Source organism: Leptodactylus fuscus, chromosome 1 (genome assembly GCF_031893055.1).
Source record: "Leptodactylus fuscus isolate aLepFus1 chromosome 1, aLepFus1.hap2, whole genome shotgun sequence".
NCBI lineage: Eukaryota > Metazoa > Chordata > Amphibia > Anura > Leptodactylidae > Leptodactylus > Leptodactylus fuscus.
Window position 1 is genome coordinate 236,949,176 of NC_134265.1, and position 22,385 is coordinate 236,971,560.

The following is a 22,385-nucleotide window of genomic DNA, read 5'->3' on the forward strand; positions in this document are numbered from 1 at the left end:
AATAAGATACTCACAGCTTTATACCTGCACAGGGGTATCTTTGACTGAATCTGTAATTTGTTACTACAAAAACTCACCATTAGGATCTTCCCAATCTTTGTAACGCTTCTTATACTGAGCCAGTCTGTCGTCAGTTTGTGCTCCCATTGGCTTGGCAAGGTTTCTGAAAGTCTTAGGATTTGTCAAATCTAACTCCTTCAATAGAATATTATAGACATATTTTATGACAGTGCACAAATAGTACATTACATTTAGTTTTGTAGGTAACACAATGCAAGCTGGTAACACATTATACATGAATGCACGAAATTCAATAAAGCATAAGTGTTTGTACTATGACAGATTCCATTACAAAATGTAGCAACCACCTAAACAGCCATTACTGTGTTCTTAGGGAAGGTCATCCAGTTTTCCACAATTCTAGCCCTTTCGATGGTTATGGCAATACATTTAGGAGCCACAAGATCGAGTTATTTAAAGGGGTCTTCAGAGGGGAAAAATAACTAAGGAATGGTATAAAATAAAAAATATAAGTTATAGTGGCAGGGTTCAATGGTTTGTCTCTGCAGAGTTCCAATCATGAGGTCAATGACTGTTCACTTGGCCACTGCAGCCAATCCAGCCTCAAAGATAACATGTGGTAGTTAGTTTTGTCACGTTATGTCAGTGACGATATAACCATTAACAGCATGCCACCACTCAGACCAATGATGAGATAGATGTGATTGCTGGAGCACCAAGGTCTACCACTGGAATAGGGCTAAAAGGTGGAACACTATAGTTATCAACTGGCAGCAGAAATAAGAGTTGCTCTTTTAACCAAAGTAGTGAGTAAAACTAGCCATGTACAATTGTCAACCAAATACTTGAATGGCAAATCGCGCTTCCTTCACACTCTTCATACACACCAGGCCAAGTGTATATGCATTTTAAAGTCAGTCTATAATTTCCCCCAGCTACTATAAACCTCTCCCATGGTGCTGTAGATGCTGTTTGCAGAATAAAAAAAAACATACCTTTCTTATGTTTCAGAGCTCCTGGAATGCAGAGAAAAAAAACCTTTTATTCCAATAAGGATTTTGGAGCACAGGGGGAAGTTTTCTTCTGGTACTGAGCACTGCTGCATCACCACTAAACAGACCCATCCTGCACTCAGCATCTCTCCCTGGGCAGTGTGATTTGATCCTACCAGTGTCAAGTGATCCTCACACTCTCCAGCGGGAGGAGCTGAATGCAGGATGGGCGTGTTTAGTGATGAAGCAGCAGTGCTCAGTGCCTGAAGAAAACTGCCCCTGTGCTCTAAAATCCTTATTAGAATAAAAGTGTTTTTATCTGCATTCCTGGAGCTATGAACCTTAAGAAAGGTATTGGTTTTATTCTGCTAACAGCATCTACAATACCAATGGAGCAGTTTGAAGTAGCTGGGGGCAGTGGTAGACTCCCTTTAAATAGGAACAGGGAAATATGCTACTGCCAGACATCTATGGTAGCGGATTATTAAGAAGATTGGGCATATTTACTTCTCACATCTGCCATCAAAGGCGAATTGGAAGACCCCAATATACATTAGATTGTCTGGTGGATCTGGCCAATATTCAACCAATGCCTTGCCAAATGAAGAAACGCAGAACTGCTAAAAAGGTGAGATTTATGAATGTAGCTGTATCATCTGATGCCTTGAAAACAAAAAGGTTGTAAGATTGTATGTTTTTAATCGCAATTACCTCAGAGTCAAAATCTGCCAGAATCCATGGGAAGACCGGGTACTGCATGAGGTCATTGTATGACCGGCCAGCCAGAGTGTTCAAGTGCATCAGATACTGGAAATTGCTGATTTCTCCTCTCTGAATAGACACAAGAGAAGAGGATTAGACACACACCAAAGAGGCGGACATTCATTCTCGCTGATTTTATGGAGCTTATCTCTAAGGTGTTGCTGTGGTGAAATGAGCTACAAATAACATGCCAGCCAGGAGCACAGATTTGTGGGTCATGCTGGGTAGTAGTTTGTATGAATGCCAGCCCTAACACGCTTTATAGCAGCAGTTAAAAAAAAACCTCAACTCAAAAACAACACCTACAGGGCATTCAGTTTGATTTTTTCAAGAAAACAACAAGGAATAGAAAGGCTACAGACACATATAGAGATATACAGTACCAGATTATCAAGCATTCAGGGTTAATGCATGTATTCTGCATAAAGGCATTAGGACAACAAGATATGAAAAAATACTGGGACGATATTCAAAACTATGAACATATGTGGTCTTAATGGCTGGATCTTCCAGGCTGTTTTGGAGAGCTTTCAACTATACAGTATTTTGGTATGGAATAACAATCCAAATAGGAGACATGAAGAAACAACATAAAAAAGATAATCCATAAATTGAATGCGATTGGCACACAACATTTGTGTATCCTGTGCTTTATTAGCCCTGTTGGTGGTGTTCATATATTTTGGTATGGGTTTTCTTATTTCATCATATGGTTTACTATATATATATATATATATATATATATATATATATATATATATATATATATATATATATATATGACAACTACAGTTAGGCTCCATTCAGATCATGTTTTTTATTTGGTTACACAGAGATTAAGGTTATAAAAATAAAAATATGGATGTTTCTGTTTTTTTTTTTTTTTTTTTTTTAACATTGATCTTTATGTAAAGGGAGGTAATTTGATAAACAGATGAAAAAAGTTTGATCTAAATAGATCTTTATACTGCTGAAGTTTCTTCATGTGCTCATTCATTGCACAGGGGCATGTACTATACTGTATTTTAGAGCTGAATGCACAGATGTGTTCATCCTTACCTTAGCTTGAATTTGGTTAAGCACCCTATATCTCATAAAACTAATTCAATAAAACATTGAAACATGTCAGCAAAAGGCTTGACAGGCTGCTTTTCAACACCCAACCACTAGGAGACCACAGAAAAACACATATAGTATAAATATCTTGTGGTGGAATATTGCAAAATCATGTGTTTTTGAAAAGCTGGTTATCTCATGCCATACCTGGGCACATTCAACAAAGAGGAGAAATAATACAGCACAGCAAGTGATGAAAATGCCACATGGAATTGAAGCTAGAGGTATATTATGGGTACATAGATCACTAGGAGTGCAATGTTACTGATTGTTGCAGCATGGATGGGCTATTTGTATCTTCTTGCACAATTTATTTTAAATGGCTTATCCTTAAAGAGGATTTTCACCAACTCCACCCACTCCAGTTCTTAGCATCTTTTAATAGTCGCCACTCCACTGATTCCAGCAGAGTTAGACTTTTCTCTCTAGTCCCCATCATTCCTGATTTAAAAGCACAGTTAGTTTTGGTATCTGATGCGCCATTTCAGCAATGTAATATAAGAAGGGTGGTGTCAGGCGGGGGGTGGGTGGGGGGGGTGTGATTCAGAGGCCCAATCAGAGGCAGCCAGTGTCAGAATCACACCCCTTGCCTGCTCCTGCCCGACACGGTCTTCCTGACAGCTCAGACCTTAGATAATGTCTCAGACACCAAAGATAACAGCACTGATCGAACAGTGTACAGAGTCAGAGTCAGAGTACAGTTGTCCAAGACTTTGTAAACCCCTTTAACCACTTGGCAACATGCTATTAAATTGTGACTTCTGCTTTACCTCCCATCTTTGTGTAACAGATTTTTCTCCAACTAAAGTGCTGAGAAGGCCGGACCTATAATGTAGTCATAAAAGACAAAAAAAATAGGATTAGAAAATTATACATAAATATTTAGGTTATTTTCATATTATCTTGAAAAGTCAGCAAATCTAAATGTTAATATGCAAATTACAATACCTAGAGAAAAGACAACTCTAATCACAATCCTTAACATTTTAGACGCCATGCAAATGCAGAGGTCAGTCAGAGGGACAGGACTCACGTCTGCTCCCAAATGCCCAGGGATAAACAATGAAATAATGGAATGTATTGGAAAAAAGGTAAAGGAAGGTTAGCTGCAGCACTTCAAAAGGTGAAATGCTCTGAGGTTCAAAACACCCTGGTCATGCAAGGGTTTAACAGTGATACAAAAATATTCCGGCTCTCACAAATGAGATGTTTCAGGAAATTCTTGAATCCCAACAGTATGTATCCCCCTCAGCTAATAACAAACTCATTCAGACTTACTTCTGCATCAATGTAACCTAATCCCTTCCTGTCTGCATAAAATGGGACGACTTCCCCATATGGGTTGCCTCAGGTATCCTTGTCCACAGTCGGACTTTTGGCATGTGATTTAGGTATGTCTGATCATACAAAATTTCTAGAAAGGGGTTGTGGATCTCCTGGTGGAAGTTCTGGCTATGCCTATTCCATTTATTATTTTATCTGCCTCTTCTTCATATTAGATGAGGAACTGTGGCAGCACCATGTTAGAATCTTCCTAAGAGAATCTTTATTTTATGCCAGAAAGGCCATCACACTCCGATGGATGGCTCCGAGACCCCCATCAGTATCTCTATAGAAGAAACTCATTAAAGGGGTTGTCCCATCACAAGGATCCTATCTATACTGCTTGTTAATGTGGATGTAAGACTTTTCCTAAATACACTGCTTCAGCAAAACTGCTTTGTTTGGCCACTATCTTACTTTATTCAATTCTTTGTGGCCACAGCCCTGACTTAGCTGCTCATGAGTCAAGTGATGTATCTGCTGCTCTCAGGGGGGAGGGAGGAGGGGCTAAGTGCAGGGGAGCGAGCCTGTGTATCTAGCTATTCCTGTGTCTACACCACGTGACCTAGCTTCCTGCTCTCAGATAGGGGAGAGGAGCTGCTTTCATTTCTTCTGTTCTCCCAGTTATCAGGCTAGCTAATTCAATTGTGTTCATTTTGGCAGAGACAGGCAGTCTCTGTATGTAACAATGAATGGAGTTGCTGCTGCCTGTACTTCATAGTCCAATATGGGTGGGCGGAGCTACACGCGAATTTGGGGGCAGAGCTAAACAGCAGGTTGCATGTGAAACCCCGCCCACCAAATGATGCAAGAAACCAGGAAGAAAGAAGATTTTACAGCAGTAGACTGATGAGTATGTGAGGTGGGAATACCCCTTTAACTCTGTTCTTCCATTTAATCAAATTTTATATAAAGGGATGGGGTGTCCTCAGAAGTTTCATAAGCTGTGGGGGACATGGTGCAGTTCCTCTGTAATTCAATATACAGCTCCCTCACTGCGAACTGCCTTACATTCATTTATGCCGTGAGAGGTGGGAAGACTCCTGGAGTATCCACAGCCTCTCATACTTCTGTGATGTGTTCTTTCTGATGCCTATATTAGCATGTTTTTGCTTACTTGATAATCGGATTGTACGGTATTATCTATGTTCTACATATTTGTCCCCTTTTATTATGCCTATTTGATGGGCCACCTTGTGTTATCTGTGTTGGGGGTGGGCTGTGGCATCTTATGTGTTTACATATTCAATTGCTCTTTGTGTGTGCATTGGTACATATTTTGCTTTATATTTTGTATTTGAAATACAATCTTCAATAAAATGAGTTAAAATAAATAAATTAATAAATAAATTAATAACCCAAAGATATGGACTTATAGCTTTTGTATAACAAGACCGCCTTCCTGATAATCCATGAAGGCTATACGAATTAAGAAATACACAATAGCTATGAAAAGATTAACTAAGATCTGTTCAAGCTTTTTCTGTAATAAATTCTGCTTTTTATTAAAAGACGCCTGTGAGCGCTCAGTAATTTTCAATGATGAATGAGACAACACTTGTTTGTCCCCTTCATTTTTTCCCTGACAATATAATTATTAGTTTTCAGCGATAACAGCGGCAGAATACATCCTTGATGATTATAGCGACAGACAGTGGAAGGCTTCTCCCTGTTGTCAATGTGAACCTTACAAACAGTTCAAAGTGCTTCACTTATTACTTCTGTCTAAAAATGGATAATAATAGCAAATATGTGGCACAGGCTCAGTTTATGTAACAGCCCAAATATTTCTATGCTAGATTCTTAAAATGGGGGTATTTAAAAGTTTAACACTAACCACCATAATATTCTAAATAATGGAACAAAAAAATCTTCTGGAGCTGTGTCTACATGTACATTGTGGCTTCCTTTTAAAAGGATTTTCTGGGATTGTAATAGTGATTATCTATCCTTAGAATGTGGGTTTCCGACACCTGGACCCCATATCAAAAGATATAACATGGAGTCTGAATCGGTAGCATAAAGTGCCATACACTGTACAGAAGCAACACCTTACTACTACAGCTCTGCTTCCATTCACCTGCAATACTCCAGCACTGGCAAAATACAATGGTCCATTGAATACCATCCAGAACCAGAGGTAGGCCCGTAAAGCTGATCAGTGCCGGGTCTAGATGTTGTGCACCAACAATTTGATACTGATGATCCATTCTGTGGATATGTCTCCAGGCTCAAAAATATGGCAGAGCTTGGGCAGACCCTTTAATATTGGATGTCTAGATTGTATGTATGGAAATACATTACCCTTGCTCCACACTGGTATTCGGACGCTGTCCGGAAACAGACTCTGAGCTGTCTGTTAAAGATGGTACAACTGCCAAGAACCTGCATGGTGAGGAAAAAATTGTCAGATAAGTTTTATCTTTTCATTGTTTTTTCTTCTACTTCACTCTACAGAATTTGTCATGTAACTAATGGCAGAAACTCCCTATGAAGATGTGAATAAATACCAGTGGTACCAACGTGGCAGCTTCAGCTATTTTAGGATATTGCGGCTACCCTAAAGCACACCCACTTCAAGAAATTTCAGTCCAATCACTTTTACTATGCTAGAGAAGAATAAAATCACTTCCTTCATGTCATGTTCATTGTAGACTCACCTCTGGTAAACTTTGTTTCGAACTCCCTTTTGAAAAGCCAGTAAATAGTTGCGTCCGTCTGCTGAAAAGACTTCAACAGCTATTGGCTACAAGGAGATGGATTAAAAAATACAACAGATGTTACAATAATTTTCAGTATTACACTTTATAGAAAACTGTTAATATATGAGAAAAGCATTGTTTAGTATACATCATAGAGGTATTTCTACGGGGTGAACAGAGTGGTCTCATCACTATGCCTTAACCGGTTAAGGACCGCTGGCCGTAAATTTACGGCCAGCAGTCCTGGTCTCTAAGACCAGCCGATAGTAAATTTACGGCCGGTCTTCATAGACTCACTAGGCAGGGGGTGGGGCGGGGGGAGGGCAGGGGTTAGGTGTTACTAACACCTAACCACCCCCTCAACAACGTTCAGTCGGACTCAGTTCCGACTGAACGTTTTAACCCTTTCGATCGTGCCATGAAACATCACAGCGCGATCGAAAGGGATCCGCCGCAGATTGAAGCTGATCGGCACCCCCCGCGGCAAGATCGGGGGGTGCCGATGTCAGTAAAAGGTAGTCTGGGGTCTGGCCAGTGACCCCAGACTACCGTAGCCCCCACATACCTGGTTGATCCTGCCGACCGATGGAGGAAGTGAGCGATGTGTCTCACTTCCTCTGCAGCTTGCAGGACACGAGCAGGCTCATGTCCTGCAAGCTACTATACAGAATCAGTTGATGCTTTCATCAAAGCATCAACTGATTCAAGTGTCCTAAAGGGACACATGAAAAAGTAAAAAAAAAAAAAGTTAAAAAAAAATAAAGTGTATGAAAAAAGTAATAAAGTTATAAAGCCCAAAAATCCCTTTTTCTCTATACAAAATGAATTATATAAAAAAAAAGTACTAAAAATTAATAAAAACAATGCATATTTGGTATCGCCGCGTCCGTAACAACCTGTACAATAAAAGTGAAATAATATTTAATGTATACGGTGTACATCTGGAAAAAAAAAAAAACGGAAAAAACCCGCCGGAAGTAATGATTTTTCACCATATCACCTTACAAAATATGCTATAAAAAGTGATCAAAAAATCATATGCACCCCACAATAGTACCAATAAAAAGCGCAGGTTGTCCCGCAAAAAATAAGCCCTCAACCAACACTGTCAAACGAAAAATAAAAATGTTACGCCTCTCAGAAGATGGCGATGCAAAAATCACTGATTTATGTCCCCAAATGTGTTTTTGTTCTGCAGAATTAGTATCGCATAAAAAAATACTATAAATGAGGTATCGCCGTAACCGTACCGACCCGCAGAATAAAGGCTACATGTTACTTATACTGTACGCTGCATGGCGCAAAATTTAAAGGGTACAACTCAATGCCAGGATTGATTTTTTTTTTTTTTTTTAAATCCAGCAAGAAAGAGTTAATAAAATGTATTCAGTATGTTGTAGGCACCCAAAAATGGTGTCATTACAAAATACATCACATCCCGCAAACAACAAGCCCTTATATGGCTGCGTCACCAAAAGAATAAAGAAAATATAGCATCTAGCAATGTGAAGACAAAATCACGCCAAATCGCCAAATCATTAGAATACAACTGGCGGCGTCAGGAAGGGAATACATACGCGGTGTGAGCGAATATCAGTGGACACCCCAGATTTACAGCTTATGAGAGAACAGACACCAGAAGTGACCCCCAAAGTGACCCCCAGAGTGACTCCCCCAATCATAGGAGCTACTGGGACATAGTAGGGAATTTGGTGTCCCCAATGTCCTCCACACAGCTTATATATTCCCTCTTCGCCATCCGCTGTGCAGTCACGTCCGGGATACTAATACTCACTACACTCCCTGATAAATTCTTTGAGGGGTGCAGTTTTCAAAATGGGGTCACTCCTTTGGGGAATCCACTTTTCTGGTACCTTACAGGCTCTACAAACATGACATGGCGTCCAGATACCAAACATCTGAATCTGTACTCCAAAAGCCTCATCGCGCTCCTTCCCTTCTGCGCCCTGCGGTGTGCCCAAACTGCAGTTTATGACACGTTTGACACATGTATGACACTGGTGTACCCGGGATAACGGACGTAATGTCATATGTGGGAATAAACTGATATTAGGGCACAGCCGGACACAGAAGGGAAGAAGGGTTATTGGGTTTTTGGAGCCCAGACGGTTTGGTTTTTGGATGCCATGACACTTTTGTAGAGCTGAAACGCCAGTAAAGTGGAATCCCCTGATATGTGACCTTATTTTGGAAACTACACCCCTGAAGGATTTATCCAGGGGTACAGAGAGCATTTTTAGCCCCCAAGTTTTGCTATAACTTATTATCCATAAATGAATACGCAGATGATTGTGAGAACTGAAAATGACCATTTTTCCAGGAATCCGTCATTTCAGTGCGTAATATGTTGTGCCCGCCTTGTATCAGAGATGAACTCTCTGAAAGCTGTTGTGCCCGGGATACCACCCGCTTACCAGTTTTTGGAGTGTCTCTGCTGACATAAGTCGGGCACAACATATCGGGTACTGAAATGGCGAATCTCTGGAAATTTTTCATTTTTAACTTCTCATTATCAGTTGCGATTTCATTTCTGGAAACTAAATAAATGCAACACTCAAGGGTTAAAAAAATGACACTTTTGCAGGGACCCTAAACTTGCCCCTACAAAATGGGGTTTACAGTTACCTCCAGGTCTCTCCAAAAGGAACATGGCCCCCAGAAAGTCCCTCTAAATCTGTACCCCAAAAGCTAAAAAGCGCAGTGCTCCTTCCCTTCTGAGCCCTGCTGTGTGCCCAAGCAGCAGTTTACACCCACATATATCATTTTTTGACCCCCGGGATGGCCCCTTAATAGTTTCAGGAGTGCAGGTCTCTGACAACACAAAGTGGGTGCAACGTATTGGGCACCAAAATGGCATATTTCTTTCAAAATTTCAATTTTCATTTTGGACATTCATTTTTTGGAAGCATTTTAGGCACAAAATGATAATACCCCTTGATTCATTCCTTGACAGGTGTAGTTTATAAAATGGGGTCACTTTTGAGGGGTTTCCATTGTATTGATACTTTAGGGGCTCTGCAAATGCGACATGGCACGAGAAAACTATTCCAGCCACATCTGCCCTCCAAAATCCAAATAGCGCTCTTTCCATTCTGAGCCCCATCATGTACCCATACAGCAGATTATGGCCACATATGGGGTATTGCCGTGTTCAGGAGAAATTGTGTAACAAACTGTGGGGGGCTTTTAATTCTTTAACTACTTGCAAAATTAAAAATATGGCGCTAAATGGACGATTCATTGTGAAAAAAAAGTAATTTTTCATTTTTACGTCCCAATGTTAATAAAATCTGTGAAACAGCTGTGAGGCCAAAATGCTCACCAAACCCCTAGATAAATTCTATGAGGGGTGTAGTTTCCAAAATGGGGTCACTTTTAGGGGGTTTCCACTATATTGATACTTTAGGGGCTCTGCAAATGCGACATGGGACTTGAAAAATATTCCAGCAAAATCTGTCCTTCAAAAGCCAAATAGCGCTCTTTCCATTCTGAGCCCCGCAATGTTCCCATACAGCAGATTATGGCCACATATGGGGCATTTCTGTGTTCAGGAGAAATTGTTTAACAAACTTTATGGAGCTTTTTCCCCTTTATCCTCTTGTGAAAATGAAAAATGTGGGGCTAAATTGACAGTTTATTGGAAAAAAAAGTAATTTTTCATTTTCATGTCCCAATGTTAATAAAATCTGTGAAACAGCTGTAGGGTCAAAATGCTCACTCTACCCTTTGATATGTTCTGTGGGGGGTGTAGTTTCCCAAATGGGGTCACTTTTAGGGGGTTTCCACTGTATTGGTCCTCTAGGGGCTCTGCTAATGCGACATGGCACCTAAAATTATTCCAGCAAAATCTGCCATCCAAAAGCCAAATAGCGCTGTTTCCATTCCAAGCCCCGCCATGTCCCCATACAGCAGAATATGGCCACACATGGGGTATTGCCGTGTTCAGGAGAAATTGTTTAACAAACTGTGGGGGGACTTTTTCTCCTTTAACCCCTTGTGAAAATTAAAACTTTGGGGATAAAGTGACATTTTAGTAATTTTTCATTTACACATCCCAATGTTAGTAAAATCTGTGAAACAACTGTAGGGTCAAAATGCTGACTATACCCCTTGATGAATTCTGTGAGGGGTGTAGATTCTAAAATGGGGTCACTTTTGGAGGGTTTCCATTGTTTTGGTACTCTAGGGGCTCTGCAAATGAGGCATGATGCCTGAAAATTATTCCAGCAAAATCTGCTGTTCACACCCCCAGTGTCGCTCCTTCCCTTCCATGCACTGCCGTGTGCCCAAAAAATCAGTTTACGCCCACATGTGGGGTATTTCTGTGTACGGGAGAAATTGCATAACAAAATGTGAGATGCATTTTCTCCTTTAACCCTTTGTGAATGTGTTAATTTTAGGTCTAAATGAATGTATTAATGAAAAAAAATGAAATGTCTAAATTTCACTTCCATATTATGTTTATTCTTATGAAAAACTTAAAGGGTTAACAAACATCCCAAATGCTGTTTTGAATAATTTGAGGGGTGTAGTTTTGAAAATGGGGTGATTTATGGGGGTTCTATTATACAGGCCTTTATAATTCCTTACAGAACTGAAGCGGTCCCTAAAAAATTGGTTTGGAGAATTTTCTAGCAAATCTAGAAAATCGCTGTTACACTTGTAAGCCTTGTAACGTCCAAAATAAATAAAAAGACAATCAAAAGATGATGCCGATATAAAGCAGATATGGGAGATAATATTTATTCATGTATTTGGGTGGTATGACTATCTGCCTGAAAAGCAGAGAATTTCACATTTTGAAAATTGCAATTTTTTCCAAATTTCCATCAAATTTCCTAGTTTTTTTATAAATAAATACAAAAATATTGATTAATATTTACCACTAACATGAAGTATAATGTGTTACGAAAAAAACAGTCTCAAAATCATTTGTGTAAGTTAAACCGTCTCAAAGTTATTGCCATTTAAAGTGACACGTCAGTTTTGAAAAAAAAGGCCTGGTCTTTAACATACTTTTGGGCCTGGTCCTTAACCGGTTAATTCAGTCATATAATGTACTACGCTAGGTTCACACCTGCGTTCAGCACTCCATTCTGTGGTTTCCGTCTTCTGCATGCAAGAAGACGGAAACCACAGACTGGGTCCGGCCGTGAGCGTTTTATGCTCTCCGCTGCGAAACCGTTTTTTTAAATCCGGACACAGAGTACTGCATGTGCGACTCTGTGTTCGGGTTTTAAAAAACGGTTTCGCGGTGGAGAGCATAAAACGCTCACCGCCGCTCACGTCCGGACAGCTTTCAAACCCATTCAAATGAATGGATGAGAAAGAGTCCTGCAGTTTTCCGTATCCTGCCTCTGTTTTGTGCAGGAAATGGAAACCTGCAGAACGGAGACCAGGCGCAGATGTGAACGAGCCCTTAAGAGAGCCCCCAGTTGATACAATGCAGGATCCAGGCTCTGGCACAATATTAGTTACCATGAAAATACACAAGTGTTTCTCTCAAAAGGTAGAGAACCATATTACTACTACTAGGGTCTATTTCTGGAAGGCATTTGTAACGTGCAGGTAGCAGAATATAAGCATGCACTATCTCGTCCCCAAATGTAGTGGCACAGATCCAGTGCCACGTGGGTAGCTCACTTAGAATTTTACTATGGGATGCCCTCTGCTCTATAAATGCTGCTTAGGGACAAATAACCTATTAGATCTGCTAGGGGTGTCAAACTCAATTTGGTGAGGGTCACATCATAATAGGCCCCACCACATACAGGTAATAGTGTCCTAATTATCCCCCCTACAGGTAATAGTGCCCACTGCACACAGGTAACAGTGTCTGAAATATCCCTCTGTACAGATAATAGCGCCACTCAAACATAGAGTTTGGTGTCCCCAATAAATAATAGTTATCCCAGCCCCAAACCGCATAAAATTACATACTTAATTTTATACTTGCCTCTTCCCGCAACCGCTATGACCCCTATAGCTATTTGTTCTGTCTTTGGCCGAACAGCACTTCCAGTATAGAGTGCGGGGGACCTTCTGGCCGAGGACAGAACAAACTGGGAAGCTTAAGGGGGCCCAATGCAGCTACACCATTAAAGCAGCAGAGTCTGGGCCATGTGTTTGACATTTGTGCCTTAATTGATTGATTAATTAATTAATTAAATATCCTATGTGAAAAATTATGCAAGCTTTTGACAAATGTAATTTTTGGTAGACCTCATTAAATAGGATTAGCATTTATTTCTACATACTAAAACACAATTTTAGTATATTATGAATGTATTTTGGGATACATCATTAGTAGCATATAGATTTGTTGTAGAACAGTGGAATAGTAAAACGCTCCTCTTAACAATCACTAAATATTTATCAGGCACACAACCATGTGCAGTCTGTCTCCCAGAACGGACAGCTGGTCAATGACGGCTAGCAGTCAATGCGCAATCGCATATGTATTTATGGGTGCAGAAAATATGTGCAGCTGTCGGCTAAGTGTCAGAATACAGTATATAACATTTACATATGAAGACAGTAAGGCCAAGATGTGCATTTTGAGTTTGCTGTTAACAAATGTTAATAGCAGGCACCAGTTACTGTAAATTTACAGAGCAAATTTCCACGATACTTGTTTGTAAGTACTAGAGTAGTGTACATGTACAATATTTCAGAGTGGGGACTAATACAGTAACAAATGCATGGATGGCTGTACACACATCATGCAGAAAACCAGGAAAGAATGCCACAAGAACAACAAAAAAAACCAAACACATAGCCAGATAGCGAAGTAGAAATATAGAAGGTACTAATGGAATTGGTGTATATGGAAAACATAACACTACACAACTTAAGGACTGTGTTACGTTAACATTTTGGAAGCTTTATGAAGAGGTCACAAAATACAGTATCAGTACTTAATATCAGGAATTATCACCTGTCCTGTCGATAGGAAATAAATAATGTAGAGTTCAGATGAAGAAAACTGAATAGTGTGAACCCTTCCTGCCCATTTCGTGCTCTAAGACTCATTGCAAGTCTGCTGTGAACTGAAGGCCCCAGACACTGACTGGTAACTAAGGAATGCTTCCAGATACCTCCAAGTCTGCATTTCTTAGTGTTTGTATAGTTGATAGTATGCGTCACAAGAGTCAGAGGTTTGCCACTGGCAGCTATCACTTCACTATTGAACTGATGTAAATTGCTATCACATTAATCCCATAGACGTGCATGGTGTGAGGGCAACGCATGCTCATCAACCACTCCATTCACATAGTAAATTTGGATTCCAACAGTTGGGATTCCCAGAACAATTAAACCCTATCCTGTGGATAAGGGATAAGTCTTAGTCTGACACTGGGTTCAACCAGTGCTTGCACTACGTTCGGGTATTCCGTTCCCCTCTCTGATTAAAAAATGTAGAGAGAAAAGCATTGCAAGTAGTGTATTTTTTCTCCGCATTTTTCGCCCTTTTCGGGCGATATAAAACTGATTTTTACATGACTCCCTAAATCAAGGCTTCTTGATACATCAACAATAACACATATAACTCATAGCCATAGAAACACACCTACATCATACAAACAAACCAACCTGTAAAAGATATCTTCGTTTATGAACCTCTTTGATATCTTCATAGGCAAAAATGCTGCAAGTTCTTCTTAGTTGGCTGGGTCCTTGTCTTGCTCCCCGGGGAATGATTGGCTCATGCATGCTAATATAAGAATGTCCATTAAAATTAATAAAATATATGCTGTATAACCTATGTTATAAAAACCATCAAGTAACAATAGTGCCATCTTGTAATGAAGGCAAAAGTTACAAACATTGTTTTTAGAGATTTAAAGAGTTACTTACTTTACTGGTAGAGTTTCAATATCCCGAATTTCCCTGTTTGCTGTCAGTGTAAACCCATCAACAACATAGAAATGTTCTTTGCCAAACAGCAGGAGTCCTTCACCTGTGTCTAGGCCTTGAACCCTTGCACAGCGGTACATGTGCTGAATCTAAAAGTCATTCACAAGATGTTGTAAGTAAACAGAAGAAATGATATTAAAGTTATATAAATAAACTATATCACAGTATTGCCAAAATAAAAGAATGATTTTCTCATGATGCAAACTGGTATATTGTATTCACTATGACATTTTCACCAATAGGTGGCAACATTGTCTACATAATTGTAAAGTGCTGAATAAAAAGTAAATGGACAACAAAACGAATATTACAGATGGGGAGTATATATTATCTTTCTGTAAGTTTTCTTCTAATTTTGTATTTCATTTCGTTTTATAATGCGTAGTCTGAGAGAGTATTCTCCAATGGGCGTTGTATACCTGTGAGCTTGAAAGCTTAATAAACAGAATAATAAAACATTTTAAAAAACTTGGAATAGGGAGGTAGAGTTTTAAAACATGTATAACAATTACTCTACCTCTTAGTCTTTGGATTCAGTTTCTAACAGTGAGCAAATTTCAGATCTCAGGGCTAGTTCACACGTGAACTGCCCGCGCGGGTTTTGACACCGAGAGAGCCGCGGCGAGCCGCGTCTCTCTCTGGTCAAAACCCGCCTGCCGTGACCATTGTGGTCGCGGCTTTCCCTTCCGCTGTCGGCTCAAATGAATGAGCCGACATAGGAGGGTGCTGCCCGCGTGCTGCCCGCGCGGCTTCCGCCTGAAGAAGATAGTGAGAAGTTTGAGAAAAAACATCGTGCAAAAGATTAAAAAATCGCAGGTCTAACGCGTTTCGGGATACAATGTTTTTTCTCAAACTTTTCACTATGTCTTGTGTATATATTTTTTAACCTTGGAAATGGAATAAAGGCTACGTTTTATTAAGAAGCCAGGTGTGGAAGATTCCAATCCTTTCTTGTTCTTCAATATTTAAAAAGTTTTGCGGGTCCCAAAGCCGGCATCTCACACCCTGAAGCCTTCTATGCTAAAATTGGTAAGTGAACCACTTAATACTACTTTTTTCTTTGAAGATAGGGCAGGTCGCTTCTTTTCTCCGCTAGCAGCAGCCCGCCGCTAGCGGAAAAAAGAAGCCTGGCGGTCTGAATAGACCACCATTGTAAGGGGCGGATTTTGAAGCTAAATCCGCTGTCAAAATCTGCCCCTTTGCCCACGTGTGAACTAGCCCTCAGACTGACTCAAGGAAAAAAAAAAGTACAATTACAAAGCCATTCACACTACCTTCTCGCCTTCCTCAAGAAGCCTCAGAAGGGTGGTGCTGTCCATCTTCTCTTCCTCATCTATGGAAGAGCCTTCACTTAGTTGGTCTTGTAAGAGCTCCTGGTTCTCATCTTCACCACCGTCAGGAGCAGATCTTGATCGCTTAAGAGGTGCTTTTACAAGGCCTGAAAGAATTACAATATTTTCAACTTTCAAGTTTCCACCTAAGAACAAAATTTAGACTGTACTACAGGAAACTGAGAAATTGGGTAAATTTATTTACACTATTTTATTTTTAAAATATAAAATTACTGCTTAATAAAATTGCTTTATATTATATATATATATATTATATATATATTATATATATATATATATATTATATATTATATATAATTACTGCTTTATAAAATTACTGCTTAATTTTGCTTAGTGCCACAGCCCTCAAATGCCATACCCAACACTGGGAAGACCAGTGAAGCTACAGAACCAGGCATGCCAGTTAAGGACTGGTATTGTGGTCCCTTCATTTTGCAATGTGTGAAGTTCCTGGAAGCAGACCACAGTCATCCACATATTGATGGCCTACCCGTGGCCTTTAATAGTAAATTTTGGGAGCCCCTTTAAAATAACCTGTCAAGTGTAGTTTCATAGAGGACTTGATAGCTGTTCATTACAGTGTATGCATAAAACTACATAAAGCACTTCCAGTCACAAAGTAACCATCTGATGCCTTTATTGCCTGCTTGGATCGACCTGTATGTAGTATTCCAGGTAAATGACCTGATGAGATGAGAGAGTCTTATAGACTGTAATACTAGGTTCTCGTTGGTAAATTGCTCCTCATGTTTTGTTACCTTTTACTTTGGCAATGGTGTCTTCTCCGTGTTCTGGCTCATGCTGAGCAGCTTCTCCTTCTGAGCTTTCCTCCACTGTATCCTGAAACACTGCTGGGTTCCCTGGCATTAGGCGCATGTAATAATCTTTACTGTCATAGCTAATGGCACGGCGGTAACGGGCAGGTTTCTGTGTTGTACATATAAAAAATAAGCAGACATATATATTAACTTGAGCACAAAAAGACTATATGGCACGGTTATATACTCTCCCAATTACAGCTTATTTATGGTCAGAGTCACAAAAAAAGGAGCGAATAAACTACCACTGGCTGTGCAGATGTACAGCGGGGTTTACTAGTTAAGTGACAGTAAGGATTCATACACATTTCCCAAGTGCCAATAGTGCAATGTACTCCACTTTGTGTAATACACCATACCTAAGCAATTCTTAGTCTGCCTTTGCTGAACACATTTTGCAGCATAAATAGGATTGGAATCTAAAAAGGTGTCCGCATCTAAACCTCTAGTGGTAATAGGTCACGTATGTGGCACTGGCCCATGGTCTCATGACTTCTCACTAACAAACTATGCTTCTAAAAATGAAGGGTAAAATCTTCAGCACTAAAGAATGCAGGACACTTTGCCCAGAATCCTTTTGTAAGTTAAATGTTGCTAGTTTCTATAGTAGATCAGCCAGGCATGTTTGGTATGGGCTGCATCAAATAAACCATCTTTTCATGCTGTGGAAACAAACATTATTTCAGCGCCCTGGTATTCCCACAGGCACAAAGGGGCAGTGTACAGCATACAGCAGGTGACTGCTGGCTAGACCCACCAGTAGCAGCCAGTGTGAAATACACTATATACAGAGGGTGAGGATCTAGACTAAGTGCTCAGAGTAGCCGTTAGCTCATGCAGAAGCTGCAAGAAATACTTCCCACATCTCTGAAAATGAACGTATAATGCAGCGCAGCGGCATCCGGGTCCTAGCCAACATCTATACTTAAAGGCATTGTAACATCATTCACAGATTTTGAAAGTGAATGTGCAAAATGGCCATTGTATTGCATTTTACTTCATTAGTTAGTATTGACGAGTCTATATTTATCAGTAGTAAGTGGTACCCTTGATGAAAATAACCATATCAGTTGAAAAGTTCCTATGCTGGACATTGCAAGTAGGACACTGCAGTACAAGGAATTTGTGAGCTCTCACTGTAACATATATATATATATATATATATATATATATATATATATACACACACACACACACACACACACACTATATCAGAATGGCATGATGAAAAGTACCATGAGATAAGTCCTTATGCAGCTCTAAGCACTGGTGTGGTGTGCAGGACACCATAAAGATTATCTGCATAACAAATTAAAGCTTTATTTCTGTAATATGTACTAAAGCACAAGAAAGGTAGGTTTAAAAAGCAGTCTGTTCTCTAAAAATGCTGAAAATCGTTGTATTCAAAAATATGTGCCTGCAGGATGGACATAAAGGAAGTGTGAGGTGAGCCCTGCAATAAAATAAAATCATGCAAAGAGGTAGAAGATATCCAATCAACCAAACCTGTAAAGCTAGAAAGAAGATATAGTGGTGGAACTACTGCTATAGCAGCTACTACAAGGCCCATGACCTTAGGGGGCTTGTGGATCCCTGCTTTTTTTTTTGCTTTTTTTTTTTTTTAAATGCAGAAGGTAAAGAGCCACTGCTGCCATCGGCCACCTCTGCTTCCCCTTCAGTCCTCCAGGCAGTGTTGTATGTCTGGATGTCGCTGACATGGAAGTCATATGGGATGCACAAGGCCCCCTGGAAGGCTGAAGGGGTAGTGGAGGCGGTAGAGAGCAGGAGCGTGGATTGTGAATTAGGGCTGTGGCAAAAGTATTAGTTAGGTGAGCCATGTGAGATTTGTCTCACAAGGTTTGCCTAGCAGTTTTATTCGCACGATATATGCTCCATCTGAAACTGCTATTATACTCTCTTTGCTCCGGCGTGGGTATCTTCAATGACGTCACAGACGTCACATGGATTGGACCTGTGCCAAAGCACATAATAACACCAGTGTAAACCCCCGTCTGTGACGTCACTGAAGTGACCCAAAGACCCGCACTGGGGCGGTGAGCAACACTGTTTTTCACCTTATCTGGGCCTCTGATCATTATACCCCCTTCCTTCCTGGTGTATAATAATAGTTAGGGTTACTGTGAATCATTCTACTGTGTGGAGGGACTGCTATGTGACATTATACTGTGTGTAAATATTGGTCTATATGGCATTCTACCGTTTTGGGCCCAAGAAAGGGGCCTGCTGGAAAAAGTATGGCCACTGATCTTAACCTTTTTTTCCCCACAAGCTATATATCATTCTACTCATCTCCTCCTGCTCTAAAACTTGCTGCCTACATATTAGATACCATGTTTAACAACAACAACAACAACAAAAAAAATTTATTTTAAAACCATCTCAGATCAAACATGACACTATTATGAGAAAATTTGGCTAAAATGAGTTCATTTATACCTTGTGCGACATTTATACATGTTGGAAAAACCTGCAGAGCGCAGCTTCATAAATATGTCATATGGTCTGAGAGCTGTATTTTTCAGTGTATTCATACTAGCAAACTAGCACAAATGCATCGATAATTTTGCTTTGTGTTCTTTGTGGCTATTGTAGGCATAACAATGCCTATTTTTATTGCCGTTACAATGCCTTTAGTTATGTAAATCTGGCACCACCTTTAATGTCACTCACAAAATAAAAATAAACTATGTAGTGGGATCCTTCCATTCAAGGCTTCTATAAACAGCGAGTCATTTGGTCTCTAGGTACAGGCATGTGGTCTATTCATTGCACTCATTTTCAGAGTGGAACTCGTGAGCTCAAGGGCACCAAGGTGGAGATACTAGTTGGGTTATTATACATATGCAGAGCAGCCTGAATGACAAGCTTCAGAACACTTTGTTAGAACATGCTCTAGTACAGACAATTTCTTTACTAAGATTTTACCTTCTCAAACGTTACCATGAGGACAACATCAGAGGATTCAGGTTGTGTACATGGAAAGTCAGACTAAAAAATTGGGTATTAAGTATAAACATCAGCAGGGTACAGTATACGTCTATTAATAATTACATACTATTGATATAGATTGACTATTGTACATAGGGGATCACAGAATTCTGTCCTGTCAGCTCTGTGGCCAGTTACTTGTTAACAAGGCCATAAAGTTTTCACAAGTACTGTATTTAATATTACTTCATTAGGTAATCCATCCAATGCAAACATGGCAGTGCCTGAAAGTGGAATTTCGTTGTGAAACCTTCGGATGATATGAAGGCATCCATTTTGCACTTCTATATGTTATTCATTAGCCTAGCTATTTATTATAATCCAAAAACATCATTATAATGTCTAAAATCAAAGATCTCTAGCTTTTTGTCTTAAAGTGGGACATGAAGCCTATCACTGAAGTAACAGATGTAAGAAATGCAAATATATTGAAAATAGTGTATACTCTACACTTATATTCCTCAACAGTAAAATATAATACAGAGCGTTCCTAGGATCTCTACTTATGAGGATGCTTACCATTGTGTTAGTATCTTGCTCCATTTCAGGAATGTAAGGATAGTGAATGTAGAACATGTCATTTCTCACAACTTTCTTCCTCATTCTACAAGGCCCCTCGGTCATCTCCAGCATCCATTTATCCAGGTGAGAACCAATGGGTGGTCCCCACAGTCCTCGTTCTCTCAGGAGTTCATACTCAATCTGATTCCATTCCTCGGTGACGTATTTCAAGGCATTTTGTTGACGCTGATAATATGAAAGCATAGTAAGGATCTTCTTTTGGAAGTCAAATGCTTTGCAACAACTACATAGTAGAGTTTCTATATAAAAGATCAACGTTGCAACAACTTTTAATAAAACAGATGTACATGTGAATATAATAAAAACATTGTAATGGAAGTTATTAAAGAAATAGAATTCCTTTTCCACTTATTAGGTTTACGTTTTACATCAAAGTCTATGGAGAGGTGAGGGAGCATGCGTAGGCTACTGCAAAAGACAGAAATTCCTAGATAAGACTCTACCACTATACAGAATGAAGCAATAACTCGATTAACAAGCTGGCAGCAGCCTTCTCTTTCCCCTCTCCATACACTCCTGTTTGTGAGATGGATATGGATCCAGACTGTATGTAAACAGGTTAAGTGGAGATAAGAAGGAGGAGAGCAACATAATAAGTGCAGAAGGAAACAGACTTATATAAAAAGATATATTTCAAAGTTTCATATATTCACATGTACTATTCATTTATGAAATGCTATTTTATAAGTAAAGGTAAGCTTTAATGGTTTTCATGGTTACTTATTCCGAACTAAATAGATACGTGTGTAGTACTGACTATATCTGTGTGTAGAACAGCAGCACATGAAGTTTAGAAATCCCATCTGGTTTGTAATTGGGTGATGTAAAATTTATATGTGTATATTTGTACAACTATCACTAAAGTCAAAAATTACTCAGTGTATCGATGGCTGAATACACCCAATAAGAAAAAATAAATAAAACTCAACTTCTATTAGTTATGATTAAAAGGATCCCAGATATACAAAAGAAAAAAAATGGTCTCTATATGATAGGGTCTCCTATTAGTAACCTATTATAGGGTTGTTAAGATTATTTTTTTAGTCCGTGGATGTGTGATGAAATCTATAACATCCATCCAGCGACACTATTATAGTTTTAATTATAAATTCACGCCAGCTCAGATGACTTAAATAGCGCATATAATTTCTACCAGTGATTATCACATCACTATAATGGGTCAGATACAAAGTGACTGCTATCCTAGAACGCCTATGTTGTCCTACTATACACAGTATAACGTTGGACTGCGCTACCACATAGCAGAATATATGTATCCTGCCTGCACTAATTTGTATGGGGTCCCCTCTATCTTAATCCCACTCTAACAACGCGTTTCCCAGGGTACTTATCAGGGTACTAGGTTCATCAGGGAAATAGACCATCAAAAATATCCTAACCACAGATAATGCAGTAAATGTGCAGTTCTCTGATGGTTGGCATAGATACTTCATATGTTAAGCCTCCATTCCTGGGCCTCAACATTTCCCTTAACAAGCCACTTCCTCTTGGAAATATCATGCACCTGCAAGTTCCTGTGCCAATCTGCATTGGAGCAGGCCTTCATGGGTGAAGCAATATGTGGCAAATTATATCCTTTGAGACAAGAACGTCATTTACTAAGACATTATGGAGAATAGTATCCAAGATGCCTGTGGACAACCTGCTCCTCATCAAAAAAATATATGGGGTGGGGGTGTCTCAAAGATTAAGAAACACTGTTTTAGATTCATTCCCTTAATTTCTTTGTTTATATGTATATTCTCAAAT

At 39.6% G+C, this 22,385-nt stretch overlaps 1 protein-coding gene across 1 annotated transcript in view; it reads right to left on the bottom strand.

Annotated features, from left to right (window-relative positions):
* The window catches only part of WDFY3 (WD repeat and FYVE domain containing 3), a 205,107-nt gene that overhangs the window by 14,972 nt on the left and 167,750 nt on the right, over nt 1–22,385 (bottom strand). Inside the window, exons 44-54 of the mRNA XM_075284587.1 lie at nt 20,553–20,780; nt 19,971–20,033; nt 16,965–17,133; nt 16,129–16,292; nt 14,795–14,943; nt 14,531–14,651; nt 6,875–6,960; nt 6,519–6,599; nt 3,662–3,716; nt 1,725–1,844; nt 78–195 (exon numbers count right to left, since the gene is read on the bottom strand). Coding sequence (XP_075140688.1) covers nt 78–195; nt 1,725–1,844; nt 3,662–3,716; nt 6,519–6,599; nt 6,875–6,960; nt 14,531–14,651; nt 14,795–14,943; nt 16,129–16,292; nt 16,965–17,133; nt 19,971–20,033; nt 20,553–20,780 — 1,354 coding nt within the window. The remainder of the gene's footprint in view (nt 1–77; nt 196–1,724; nt 1,845–3,661; nt 3,717–6,518; nt 6,600–6,874; nt 6,961–14,530; nt 14,652–14,794; nt 14,944–16,128; nt 16,293–16,964; nt 17,134–19,970; nt 20,034–20,552; nt 20,781–22,385) is intronic.